Genomic DNA, 12,623 nt, shown 5'->3' on the forward strand with positions numbered 1-12,623 from the left:
TCCATAAACTTCCTCCTTAGCCTTCCTCTTCTCCTCTTTTCCTGGTGGTTCCATGTCTACCTTTCTCAGCTCCATCATATCCGCCAGCTCTCTCCCTTTACCAGTCATAGTGCCAACATTTAGAGTTCCAACTCTTACCTCCACACTCCTACCCTGGAATTGCCTTCTCTCTCTCCTTCTTCTACTTCTCCAGACAGTAGTGCAGTTTACACTAGTATCCTGCTGACCAACAGTACCCGGGCCTAGACTGATCCAGTATGGTAATCTGGTTTATGATCCACATATTTGGCACAGGTTTTACGCCGGATGGCCTTACTGACGCAACCCTCCTTATCTATCCATGCTTTGGACTAGGACACATTGGTATGTGCAACCCCAGTGGCTGGGTTACATACTTTAATAAATGGCTTTTGAAGGGCAGTGTTAAGGTATTTCGAAGCACAGGGAGTAATTTACCTGTAAATCCTGCATGCCCAATAGAGTTGGCCCATTCATTCTGTCAGCACGGAGCATGTTACATGAGAGAGGTAGGCAACAGAGTAACAAAGAGTCCTTTGACATAGTCCAGCCGAACTATAGCAACCGCCATGAAGATTTACGGGGTAAAGGAGAGCAGATGGGCCACGAGTCACTGATCTTTGAACGTCTCCCAATATTGGCATCGCTGACAGGATCCGAGAGGGGAGCGCCCGAGGTGTAAAACTCATTTATTGTCGCTCATTTCGAAGGAGAGCTCAGACTTTGTTCTACCTCAGAGATAACAGAGAGGGAGCTGCTTAAATTCCTGGATTGATACCAAACCACCAGACTTCGTAGATACGGAGAACTACTGGATTTTGTTTTCAAGTTTCAAGCCTTGGAGTCGGCTGTTTTTTACTGAGCGCGCTTTAAGACTCACCAAACAAACAGATACAAAACAAACCCAGAAAATGGGTGAACGCTTTCTTCGAGACGTTTTGAGCTTTTACGGTGAAAACAGTTCGCTCTCGACGACAAACCTGGAGAACTTTTTAAACCTCATCACCTCCCGCCGAGCGCCAGCATCCATAGACAGCCAGGCGAATCCGCTTAGGAATGCTGAGGTAAGACTGTTACAGTCTCTATCTGTATATCTACATTATTTATTACTCCCAGCTTATTTCCATATACAAGAATATTTACTTCTTTTTTTAAAGATTCTCTTTGACTAATTTTACAAAGTTGTACAGTGTTTATCTGCCCCAGATCTCCTGGATGCCTTTGGGCTCTCTAATGTGTCTGAGCTGACTGTAGATCAGCTAGAGCTCATATGTCCAGCTGTTATTACTCAGGTTCTTCTCCCTTCCTGTCCTTACACGACCTCCTCGGCCATAACCACAGACCCCCAAGGTGAGTAAAACCATCTATAATTTTACATTTCTCACAGTGCACTATCATCATCAGTGTTTTCTTTACTGTCCCATATAGCAACATGCCCATTTGTCCTCTGCTTCTTAATGGCTACCATTTCAGGACTGTGAGAATGTGGTCATTTTTTTCCTAATACTTACTGTTTTACTCATACATTTCATTCAGTGAGGCATGCATGAACATTTTAAAGACCACCATGATTCTTATACATTGTTTCAGTCTCTGAATAACAGTTAGGAGTTATTTTTTTATCGTTGGAATACGTTTAGATTGACATTGCTATTGTTGGCATACATTTACTAGAATTTTTTTTTTATCACATCTAACACCTTTTCACCTGAGAGTAGAGTACATGTGATATGTACCTGTGGAATTTCCATCACCTTCTCAGTTCTCACTAAATAGAGGGACCTCTCTGTCCTGTAACCAATTCATATGGAGATTTCCAAGTCTCTAGTGGATTTTTGTGCCAGGATGGTCATCTAATGTCAATTTTTGAACAAGCTTTAGAGAAATCCCATGTAGTGATTCCAGTTTGTGCTTTAGATCATTTCTCTAATCTGTATGTATCTTTCTTCAGTTTGGGGCTATAGTTTCTTGGCTGTGACGATAATTAACTTGGCTTCTCTACTGGGGTTACTCTTAGTTCCCCTCACTAAGAAATCCTACTTCCCAAAAGTGCTAACCTACTTCATTGGGGTGGCCATAGGAACGTTATTCTCCAACGCTGTACTGCAACTTATCCCAGAGGTAAGAGATAAGCAGAAGAATAATCAAAGTTTAGTCGAAGAGTTAATAATTAGTTACAGTAAAAGAATCAATATAGACACTGGGTCAAATGGGGAATGGGGAATAAAATTGATCCAGACCACTGTATTGTATGCTATAACTTGAACATCCATGTCTCTTTTTTTTTTAAATAATTAAATAGGCTCTAGGATTTGACCCGAAAGTTGATAACTACGTGTCACATGCGATTGGGATTTTTGGAGGGTTCTACCTGCTGTACTTTACAGAAAGAGTCTTAAAAATAGCACTGAAAGCAGATCCTGAGGTAAGAGTCCAACTACCTCTGGACTGAATAGCGCTTATTAGAAGAAGACTAAGATCTCACTATGCTATATGTTTCTATCTTTACGCAGCACAACCACTTCCCTTCACTGCAAACAAATGATGTAACCATCACCAGCTTCAGCAATGACATTATCATAAACAACATGACAAGTGACGTCATCACAAGTAACGCCAACCACGAGGTCCTACCAAACAGCCCAAGTGAGAAACCAAGCCAGCCAACCATGAACCTAGCTAATGAACAGGTAACCCTGACAGTTTATCATCACACACCTTACCATGAACAAATATTGGATTTTATAGATGTTAGACCCAATTTCCTCATTCCTTCATAAATGGCTCAGAATATCTTAACCTGAGTATTGGATGCTGGCACACAAGAAATGTATTATTTTATGCCCTACATTTTCCATATACTTTACCTTGTGTCTATAAAGCTGGCCTGTGGTGTATTAATACATCAGGTTGGTATTATCCGACTAATAGTTTAGTGAATAATGATATATAATGATTAAGAGAACACAGTGTTTACTCTTAGCTTTGACATTCTTTCTTAGTTTGGATATTTTATATATTTTTTTTCTTTTATTTAAATATGTCTTTATGATTTTTTTTTTGCTTTGTACTTGTGCTTTGTGTCTCATCTTGTGTCATAACCCTATGATAAATAGTATGACAATTATTAAACTATTACTATAAAAATAATGCATTTTAGTTACATAGCACCATACATTTAAAATGGACCTTAAAAGATCTTGCAGTGAAAACAGAAACAAAAAAATACAGAGGAATAAGAAAACAGGCAAATAATAAAAATGCAGTAAATACTAACAAAAATATAAATTACGTGTGGAAAAAATGGAATAAACATACATAAAAATAATGTATTAAAGTGATCTAAAAGTAAGATTACAGTAAAAGGAAAGGCATTAATAAACTCTTGTTAAATGCTAGAGTGTAAAAAATATTTTTAAAATTCAAAAAATAATAACTCAGTGGTAGATATTGCCAAGTGGGTGTTTTTTAGCCCCTGATAAGTTTGTTACAGATATTTGGTGCATTAAAAAAATAGTTTCACCACTGCTTTTAAGTTTTACATGTGGTATGTGGAGAAGGCACTAGCACTAGATAATCTCAAGAATTTGGAACACAGCTATCAGGAATCCCTGAATATCTGACAAACTATGTGCCAAATTGCATCCTGAGATTATATGAAATATGAAACCTGAAAGGAGTGTTGAAATAGCTTTTTGTTGCTATGCACCAAAGATATAGAAGCATTAAGATTAAAAAAAAAATCGTAGTAAAATCATATAATCAATTCAAAAGGAAATGTTCAGTCAAATGGAGTTAAGCTAAAACTTAATCTTGATTTCTTGCATATGTGAATATCCTTGCTGAAATATTGGGCACTTTTCGTAACCAGAAATAGAAACTTGCCTGTGCTGTAATGCAGGGGTAATGTTATTAATGTAGTAAAGTTTAGTCTGAATCACACCAAGCTTTCTAACTTCATCTTTTGTTTGTACAGCCAGATTTGCATGTCTGATGTACTGTACATCATTTTTCTTTTTGTTTCCCTCATTTCCATCATGAATTAATTTAGTTTTTTGTGATACGTCTAGCTGAAAATGCTGAACAAACACATTATCAGGTTATCACAAGTAATGACATTTATTGCCTTAGATAGCTGTGTATTATTGTGAAATCTGAATTGCATCTTAATAATCTGATCCAGCTGCAACATAAAAATAAAAAAAAGTGTCAGAAATACAAGCACTATAGTATGTCAGAGAATATGATTATGATCTAAAACAAAATAATGTCTTCTTGTTAAATTGATAAATCTATGTTCTACACTATATAGCAAAAAATTAGTGAACACCTGACCATCACACCCATATGAGGTTCTTCTCCAGACTGTTACCACAATGTTGGAATAGTGAAGTTGTATGTCTCTGTGTGCTGAAGTTTTACAATTTCCCTTCACTGGAACTAAGGGTCCCGTACCTGTTCTAACAAGACAATGCTCCTGTGCACAAAGCGAGTGTCATGAAGACATGGTTTAGATTAGTCCTGACCTCAACCTGACTGAACACCTTTGGGCTGAACTGAAATGTTAATTCTGTACCAGGACTCTCCAATCTACATCACTGCTAGGGAAGTGGTAGCTCAGTGGTTACGGTGTTGGATAACTGGTTAGAATGTTGAGAATTTGAATCCGATGACCACCAAGATATCACTCCTGGGCCCCTGAGCAAGGCCCTCACTAATGCTCTTGTGGGTCTAGTGAAAATCCTTCCCAGAAGATTAGAGGTTATAACCTCAAAGGGGAAATTTGTTTATGTTACAACCATAACTACTGTCAGAAAAAATTAAGCCCCACCTTTTGATTTGAGAATCCGACTGTACTCTTGTATAAATCCGGTGTTGAAGACATTATCTGCATCTCAGCATTTATTACTTTCAGTACTGCTGTTTCTATTGCTATAGTTTGCTGAATTAATCTGTAGACAAACCAGAATTTTCCATGACATTTGTTTTTCATTTAAGTTACCGAGCCAAGTATTGTTCTCAGAAATGGAAAATTAAAGATACAGTCAAATGCATAAGTATTTGAACATTGTCAAAGTTGGAATTTTTCTAGCTATATACCACAGTAGATTGAATTTGATTTCAGAGTGCAGAGATTTAAGCTTTAATTTGAGGGTATTTTTGGGTAAATGATGGAGAAATTACAGCAGTTTATATATGTGGCTCCTCCCCCTTTCTAAGGGACCAAAAGTAATTGGACAACGGTGTGTTATTCCTTCCTTATTTCATATACAAGCAAATAAATTATCTAGCGTTGATTTCAAGTGTGGTATTTGCATTTGGTATCTTGGTGATAACTCAACATATGAAGTCCAAAGAGCTGTCACTGCTAGTGAATCAAGCCATCGTTAGGCTGAAAGAATCCAAGCTAACCCATCAGTGAGACTGCAAAAACATTACACATGGACTACTGTTGAAATAGGATTTAAAATAGATAAGAATTCAGCAGCATGACAATTTTAACAAGTTCTACTTCCCTAATCTTTTTTAAATTCTCTATAGTGCTTTGGTATTTTGGAGTATTTTCTCTTGTATGTTAGTTATTCAGTAATCCACAATTATTACACAATGTGTATCTGTAAAATAATCATTAGTTGATTTAGGCTATTGATAATTGGGGGAAAATGTGCACTGTGTTTATAGGAATTTACACATTTTTCTCAATGCATTTCCCTGGTATCAAAATATTTTACCATCTTCCTGTATTCCTGTTATTTCTTGTGGTAATAGATGTCCTTTAATGCCTGTACAGTACTTCACAATTGCTTATGTTTAGGAGCCATGCATGCTAGTGGGATGTCGCTGGCTGCGAGGGGAACCGGTGTCGAACATAAAAACAGTGGCTTGGATGATCACTCTGAGTGATGGATTGCATAATTTTATAGATGGACTGGCCATTGGAGCCTCATTCACCGTCTCTCTTCTCACTGGCTTCAGTACCTCTATAGCTATTGTCTGTGAGGAGTTTCCCCACGAGCTGGGTAAGACCAAAGTCCTTGTATTGTCCTGAATACCTTTTATTTTAGCAGGTTATGTTTAGCAAATGACAAATACTGTGTCTGATTCCAACTGGCCTAGTTACTCTCTCTTTCTCTTTGTCTCTCTACCCTCTTGTTGCCTGTCTCTAGGTGACTTTGTGATTCTCTTGAACTCTGGTATGAGTGTCCCTCAGGCTGTGTTTTTTAACATGCTCTCTGCTATATGCTGTTATCTCGGCTTGGTGCTGGGAATCTTGCTGGGCAGCAGCTTCGCTCCAAATGCCATCTTTGCCATTGCTGGTGGAATGTTTCTTTACATTGCTCTGGCAGACATGGTAAGGCCTAAACAGTATCACATCTTAAAATAAACTGACAGATTTTCTATAATGCAGTATTATTATGTATTTTAACCTGCACTTTTTAGTTTCCAGAGATGAATGAAATAATGAGCGCACATGCCAGAGGCCGCAAAGGAAAGCTCTTATTCTTTCTGTTCCAAAATGGTGGCCTGCTAACCGGCTTTTCCATTATCCTTCTCATCACTATGTTTGCTGGAGACATCAATCTGGGATAAACTGAATGAAAAGGATTGAAGTGAACGAAAAATATCAGTTCAGGCCACACAAGCATGGACCAAAGGGTTGATACCACAAACGGAAAAGAAAAGATGTATCATTTTAAAAACTCTTCACATGAAATCTATTCATACTGTTTAACACAATAATGCATCTGAAGTAAAACTGTAGTACTAGGGGGAAAAAGAAATTCTAAATTATTGTTAGTGATTTATTTCTGTACAGAGGCATCACACAAAAAGATGCTTCTATTTAATGTTCGTTGCTGAGCCTCTGAAAGGTTTTCTTCACTGTCGCTAGGTTTACAGACCTGACTTGTGGGTACATAAAAAAATCTAAACTATTTTTGGAAACTTTCCCAGGCAGTTACTTCTAGTGATACATGACCAGGCCAGAGAGCAGAGACAGGCCACTGATGTGAATGGGGCATTGCATAAAGCACATCATGGCAACTTGCAATTAAAAAAAAAAAAGATTATTGACCTATAATTTCGTTACAATGACTCCTGTCCATATATACAGTCCTGTGGAAAAGTATTCGTCCCCTCATTCCTGATTACCTCAGTTTTTGCTTTTTTTCCCCTCCACACTATAGGAGGGACATGAGAAACACAAAACACTGATAGGAAGGACATGAGAAACACAAAACATTGATTACTGACCATTTCAATTATTGGAAAAGAAAATGATAAGCAACATCTATAAGAAACATGTGAAAAAAAGTGTTCCTGAATGTAGTATCCCTTGACAGAATTGCTTTAATCTGTTTAAGGTCAGATGAAGATTTAATGAATCAAAATCAGCATTTGTCAGTTCATTTCTGGGGATTGTTTGCAAGATGGCTGTACAATGGACTAGAAGCACTTTGACTTGCCTCAGATGAATTATACAATATATTGATATTGTTGGATGTGCCATTAACAAGCATGACAAAGGCTTGATGAGTCCAAACTCAAATTCAAATTTTATTGGTCACATACGAAATCATACACAGTATGACATGTAGTGAAATGCTTTTTACGACTGTCTTACACAAAAAGAAAGAGTAAAAAAAAAGAAAAATTAAAAATTTAAAGTGTGGACAATGTGGAAAGTCAAGTGTCAGATCAGATATGCATATGCAAATATATGTCTATATATATATATATATATATATATATATATATATATATATATATATATATATATATATATATATATACACTATATTGCCAAAAGTATTCGCTCACCTGCCTTGACTCACATATGAACTTAAGTGACATCCCATTCCTAATCCATAGGGTTCAATATGACGTCGGTCCACCCTTTGCAGCTATAACAGCTTCAACTCTTCTGGGAAGGCTGTCCACAAGGTTTAGGAGTGTGTTTATGGGAATTTTTGACCATTCTTCCAGAAGCGCATTTGTGAGGTCACACACTGATGTTGGACGAGAAGGCCTGGCTCTCAGCCTCCGCTCTAATTCATCCCAAAGGTGTTCTATCGGGTTGAGGTCAGGACTCTGTGCAGGCCAGTCAAGTTCATCCACACCAGACTGTCATCCATGTCTTTATGGACCTTGCTTTGTGCACTGGTGTACAGTCATGTTGGAAGAGGAAGGGGCCAGCTCCAAACTGTTCCCACAAAGTTGGGAGCATGGAATTGTCCAAAATGTCTTGGTATGCTGAAGCATTCAGAGTTCCTTTCACTGGAACAAAGGGGCCAGCTCCTGAAAACAACCCCACACCATAATCCCCCCTCCACCAAACTTTACACTTGGCACAATGCAGTCAGACAAGTACCGTTCTCCTGGCAACCGCCAAACCCAGACTCGTCCATCAGATTGCCAGATGGAGAAGCGCGATTCGTCACTCCAGAGAACGCGTCTCCACTGCTCTAGAGTCCAGTGGCGGCGTGCTTTACACCACTGCATCCGACGCTTTGCATTGCACTTGGTGATGTATGGCTTGGATGCAGCTGCTCGGCCATGGAAACCCATTCCATGAAGCTCTCTGCGCACTGTTCTTGAGCTAATCTGAAGGCCACATGAAGTTTGGAGGTCTGTAGCGATTGACTCTGCAGAAAGTTGGCGACCTCTTCGCACTATGCGCCTCAGCATCCGCTGACCCCGCTCCGTCAGTTTACGTGGCCTACCACTTCGTGGCTGAGTTGCTGTCGTTCCCAAACACTTCCACGTTCTTATAATACAGCTGACAGTTGACTGTGGAATATTTAGGAGCGAGGAAATTTCACGACTGGATTTGTTGCACAGGTGGCATCCTATCACAGTTCCACGCTGGAATTCACTGAGCTCCTGAGAGCGACCCATTCTTTCACAAATGTTTGTAAAAACAGTCTGCATGCCTAGGTGCTTGATTTTATACACCTGTGGCCATGGAAGTGATTGGAACACCTGATTCTGATTATTTGGATGGGTGAGCGAATACTTTTGGCAATATAGTGTGTATATATATATATATATATATATATATATATATATATATATATAATAAAAATAATATAATAAAAATATTAACAAAAAAATAGTAGTATAATATATATGTATACAAATATAAAACTGCTTTATAAAAACTAAATAAAATAAAAAACAAATATAAAACAAAAATATAATACAGTACAATGGTTAACTTTGAAATGGTGTCGCAAAAGAATACAGTATGTACAGTGTGCATATGTTATATAAATATATATGTAGATGTCTATAGGCAAGTATAAATGTCCAATTGAACAGGGAGTAAAGTGACAGTGCAGTGTGCACACAAAGATGTACAGGAAAGATGTACAGTGAGAGTGTATTGTGTGTACAGAATAGTGCAGAGTACAAAGTAGTGCAATTATTGCATATGCAGCAATCAGCTGAAGTAGAATGTCATGTCGTGTGTGAGTATGTCCAGAAAGTCCAGATTCTAGGTGTTCTGGTTGAGGGCCCGAATGGCCTGCGGGAAGAAGCTTCTCCTCATTCTCTCTGTGTTCGCCTTCAAGGAACGGAAACGTTTCCCTGACCGCAACAGAGAGAAGAGTCCATTGTTGGGATGGCTGAGGTCCTTCATAATCTTCCTGGCTTTGGTCCAGCACCGCTTGTTGTATATGGTGTCCAGGTCAGGAAGCTTGGTGCGGATGGTACGCTCGGCTGATCGCACCACCCTCTGGAGAGCTTGCCTGTCCTGTTTGGTGCTGTTCCCAAACCAGGCTGTGATACTTCCCGTCAGGATGCTCTCAATGGTGCAGGTGTAGAATGTCTTTAGCACCTTTGAGGTGCTCGTTTATACGGCAATCATGATGATCATCATCTTGTGCAGTATATCATATAATCAACAGGAAACCATTTCTTGTTAGCTAGCTTACCTGAAGTTTAGCTAATCTAGATTGTATAGTTTACTTCCATTCCACAAACCTTAATCTTAATTGGGGACTAAGATGAAGTGAATGTTGTAGTAGTATGTTATTATCCAAAATAATGCCTTTAAAGAGCCATTCCACAGTTTTATGGCATACAAAATAGCTGCTCTGTTTTTACAGGTTGGCAGATTAGACATGAAGTATGTTACTCTGAGTGCTCAAATTATACTTTAGATTTCTCTCAATGTTAAAAGCAGCAACCAAACGTCATAAACATAGCAATTTGTTATAATACAGAGGAGACATGGTGTATTGTGGATTAGCTACATAGACATATCTTTATGAAGGACATGCAAAATTAACTACATACACTATATTGCCATAAGTTTTGGGACACCCCTCCAAATCATTGAATTCAGGGGTTGGGCTTGACCCCTTAGTTCCAGTAGAAGGAACTCTTAATACTTCAGCATACTAAGACATTTTGGACAATTTCATGCTCCCAACTTCATGCTCCCTGTTCCTATGTGACATCACATGTGTACCCGTCCCCAAAATAAGGGGATTCACAACTTTACTCTAACATACACATGTGACATATCAAAACGCTCAGCACAATGTGGAGAAATGCGTGACATGTATCCTGGTGACGTATCCACTCGCATCCAAAAGTATCTGTTCGCTTGGGGACGAGTATTGCCACGGCAAGCACCACTCACATTTTCTTCAGGAAATGTATATGTCTAGTTATTGTTATTATTATTATTATTATTATTATTATTGTTATTATTATTTCTAATACAGATGATTGTAACTGTATTTTTGATTGTTGTTGTCCTACATGTTTTTAATAAAACAAGAAAGTGCCTTGAAGCTCCAACCTAATTTCTTTTGAGCTGTAATTCCTTGTTCCTGGAAAGAAGACACAGACATTAAATGTGCTTCACACTACCAGCTAAAGCACTAGAGGCATTATTGGAATTGTATAATTGTATATGGAATGAGGGCATCCTTCCTAATCAATGGAAGAATGCAATTGTGCTTCCTCTATCTAAGCCTGGGAAAGACATAACAAAACCTAGCAGCTATAGACCCATCACTCTCACCTCTACGCTATGTAAAGTCATGGAAAAAATGATTGTCAGAGGACTGAATTACATTTTGGAGAAAAGGGAAATGTTATCATCTTTTCAAAGTGGATTTAGGAAAGGTAGATCTACAGTAGATGCTTTGATACTATTTGAAAACAAAGTTAAAAAAAAAAAAAGCCAATTGGGGAGCTAGTCGTAGTGTACTGTTATGTATGTATCAAGGTATGTATCAAGCACTGATTCGCTCCTGCTTTGACTATGGATGTATTGTATATGGGTCAGCAACCAAAACTTCACTGAAAAAATTAGATATCATACAATCCAGAGCATTAAGAATATGTTGTGGAGCAATTAAAACATCCCCTGTAGATGCAATTGGTGTAGAAATGGGCGAGATGCCTCTTGAGCTTAGAAGGACAAAACCGGCATTGACGTATTGGGTGAATCTTCAACAATCAGTAAGTACTCATCTCACTCGTAAAATACTGGAGGAGTGCTGGGAATATTCGTATGATGTAGGATGCAGCTTTGGATGGAAGTATGGGCCAAGGAGTATGGCATGGATAATAAGACCTTCTGTCCTAATGTACCACTCACTGATGCCCCACCATGGAGAGTCCCTGAACCACTTGTAGATTTGAGCCTAATAGACAAGCCCAGAGGTGGATACATTGGAAAGGAGGTTAACGCTATGCAAATAATACATTTTATTCAACATTACAAATATTTACGGATGGATCTAAGGAACCTGTTAGTCAAAAGATTGGAATAGGTAAATATATTCCAAAATTTAAAATACAAATCAGTCTGAAATTGCCAGATGATTTATCAGTATACACTGCAGAGTTAACAGCTATAATAATAGGATTACAGTGGGTTGAACAAGTCAGACCAAATAAAGTGGTAATATGTTCAGACTCTTATTCAGCTTTAATTAGCATAGCACATGCGAAATCAGACAGAGAAGATTTTTTTAACGGAAGGGTATCTATCTTTACACAGATTGAAAGAGGCCGGAATAATGGTATACTTTTGTTGGGAGCCAGCACATGTTGGGGAAGCTGGTAATGAAGTTGCTGTTAAACTAGCCGAGACGAGATGGAGGTGGATGTTAAAGGGGAAAAAGGAGGCAAAATCGATTTTGAAGAAAAAGTTAATGAATAAATGGCAAATTAGATGGGATAATAGCAGTACATGGAGATGGTGTTTTAATATTACGCAGACAGTAGGGAGGAACTGTCAAGGATGAAATAGGAAAGAAGAGGTGTGGCTGTCTAGATTAAGACTGGGTCATACAGGGCTGAAATCAACACTGGCACATATGGGTTTGCACGAAAACAGGTTATGCGATGTATCTGAAAATGTTTATCGTGTACTTTTTAGATGTGGTAAATACAGCATATATCGTGAAATATTATTTAGTCACCATGGAGTGAATGACAATTGAAGATATTGTATGAAAAGGTATGAGATATTCTATGAGATATTCTAGCTCAAATTTCAGACTCATCGCCTATGTAAACTAACTTCACATCCAGTACAGTAGGTGGCGATAATGCTCCTAAGGAGTTATTCGCCAATAAAC

At 38.3% G+C, this 12,623-nt stretch overlaps 1 protein-coding gene across 1 annotated transcript; it reads left to right on the forward strand.

The window, feature by feature from the left end:
• Positions 1–287: 287 nt before the first annotated feature.
• On the forward strand, positions 288–7,711 carry slc39a8 (solute carrier family 39 member 8). Its single transcript, XM_058386347.1, has 8 exons — positions 288–1,082; positions 1,209–1,368; positions 1,970–2,139; positions 2,321–2,443; positions 2,532–2,708; positions 5,834–6,038; positions 6,186–6,370; positions 6,460–7,711. The coding sequence occupies exons 1-8, from the start codon at positions 930–932 to the stop codon at positions 6,607–6,609; spliced, it is 1,323 nt and encodes a 440-aa protein (XP_058242330.1). The 5' UTR covers positions 288–929; the 3' UTR covers positions 6,610–7,711.
• The last annotated feature ends 4,912 nt before the right edge of the window (positions 7,712–12,623 follow it).

Source organism: Hemibagrus wyckioides, linkage group LG03, assembly GCF_019097595.1.
Source record: "Hemibagrus wyckioides isolate EC202008001 linkage group LG03, SWU_Hwy_1.0, whole genome shotgun sequence".
In the NCBI taxonomy this organism is placed as follows: Eukaryota; Metazoa; Chordata; class Actinopteri; order Siluriformes; family Bagridae; genus Hemibagrus; species Hemibagrus wyckioides.

Coding starts and splice junctions, on each gene's coding strand:
- slc39a8 (XM_058386347.1), top strand. CDS start 930: ATGGGTGAACGCTTTCTTCGAGACGTTTTGAGCTTTTACGGTGAAAAC. Junction 2,709..5,833: donor TGAACCTAGCTAATGAACAG/GTAACCCTGACA, acceptor GCTTATGTTTAG/GAGCCATGCATGCTAGTGGG. Junction 6,371..6,459: donor ACATTGCTCTGGCAGACATG/GTAAGGCCTAAA, acceptor TGCACTTTTTAG/TTTCCAGAGATGAATGAAAT.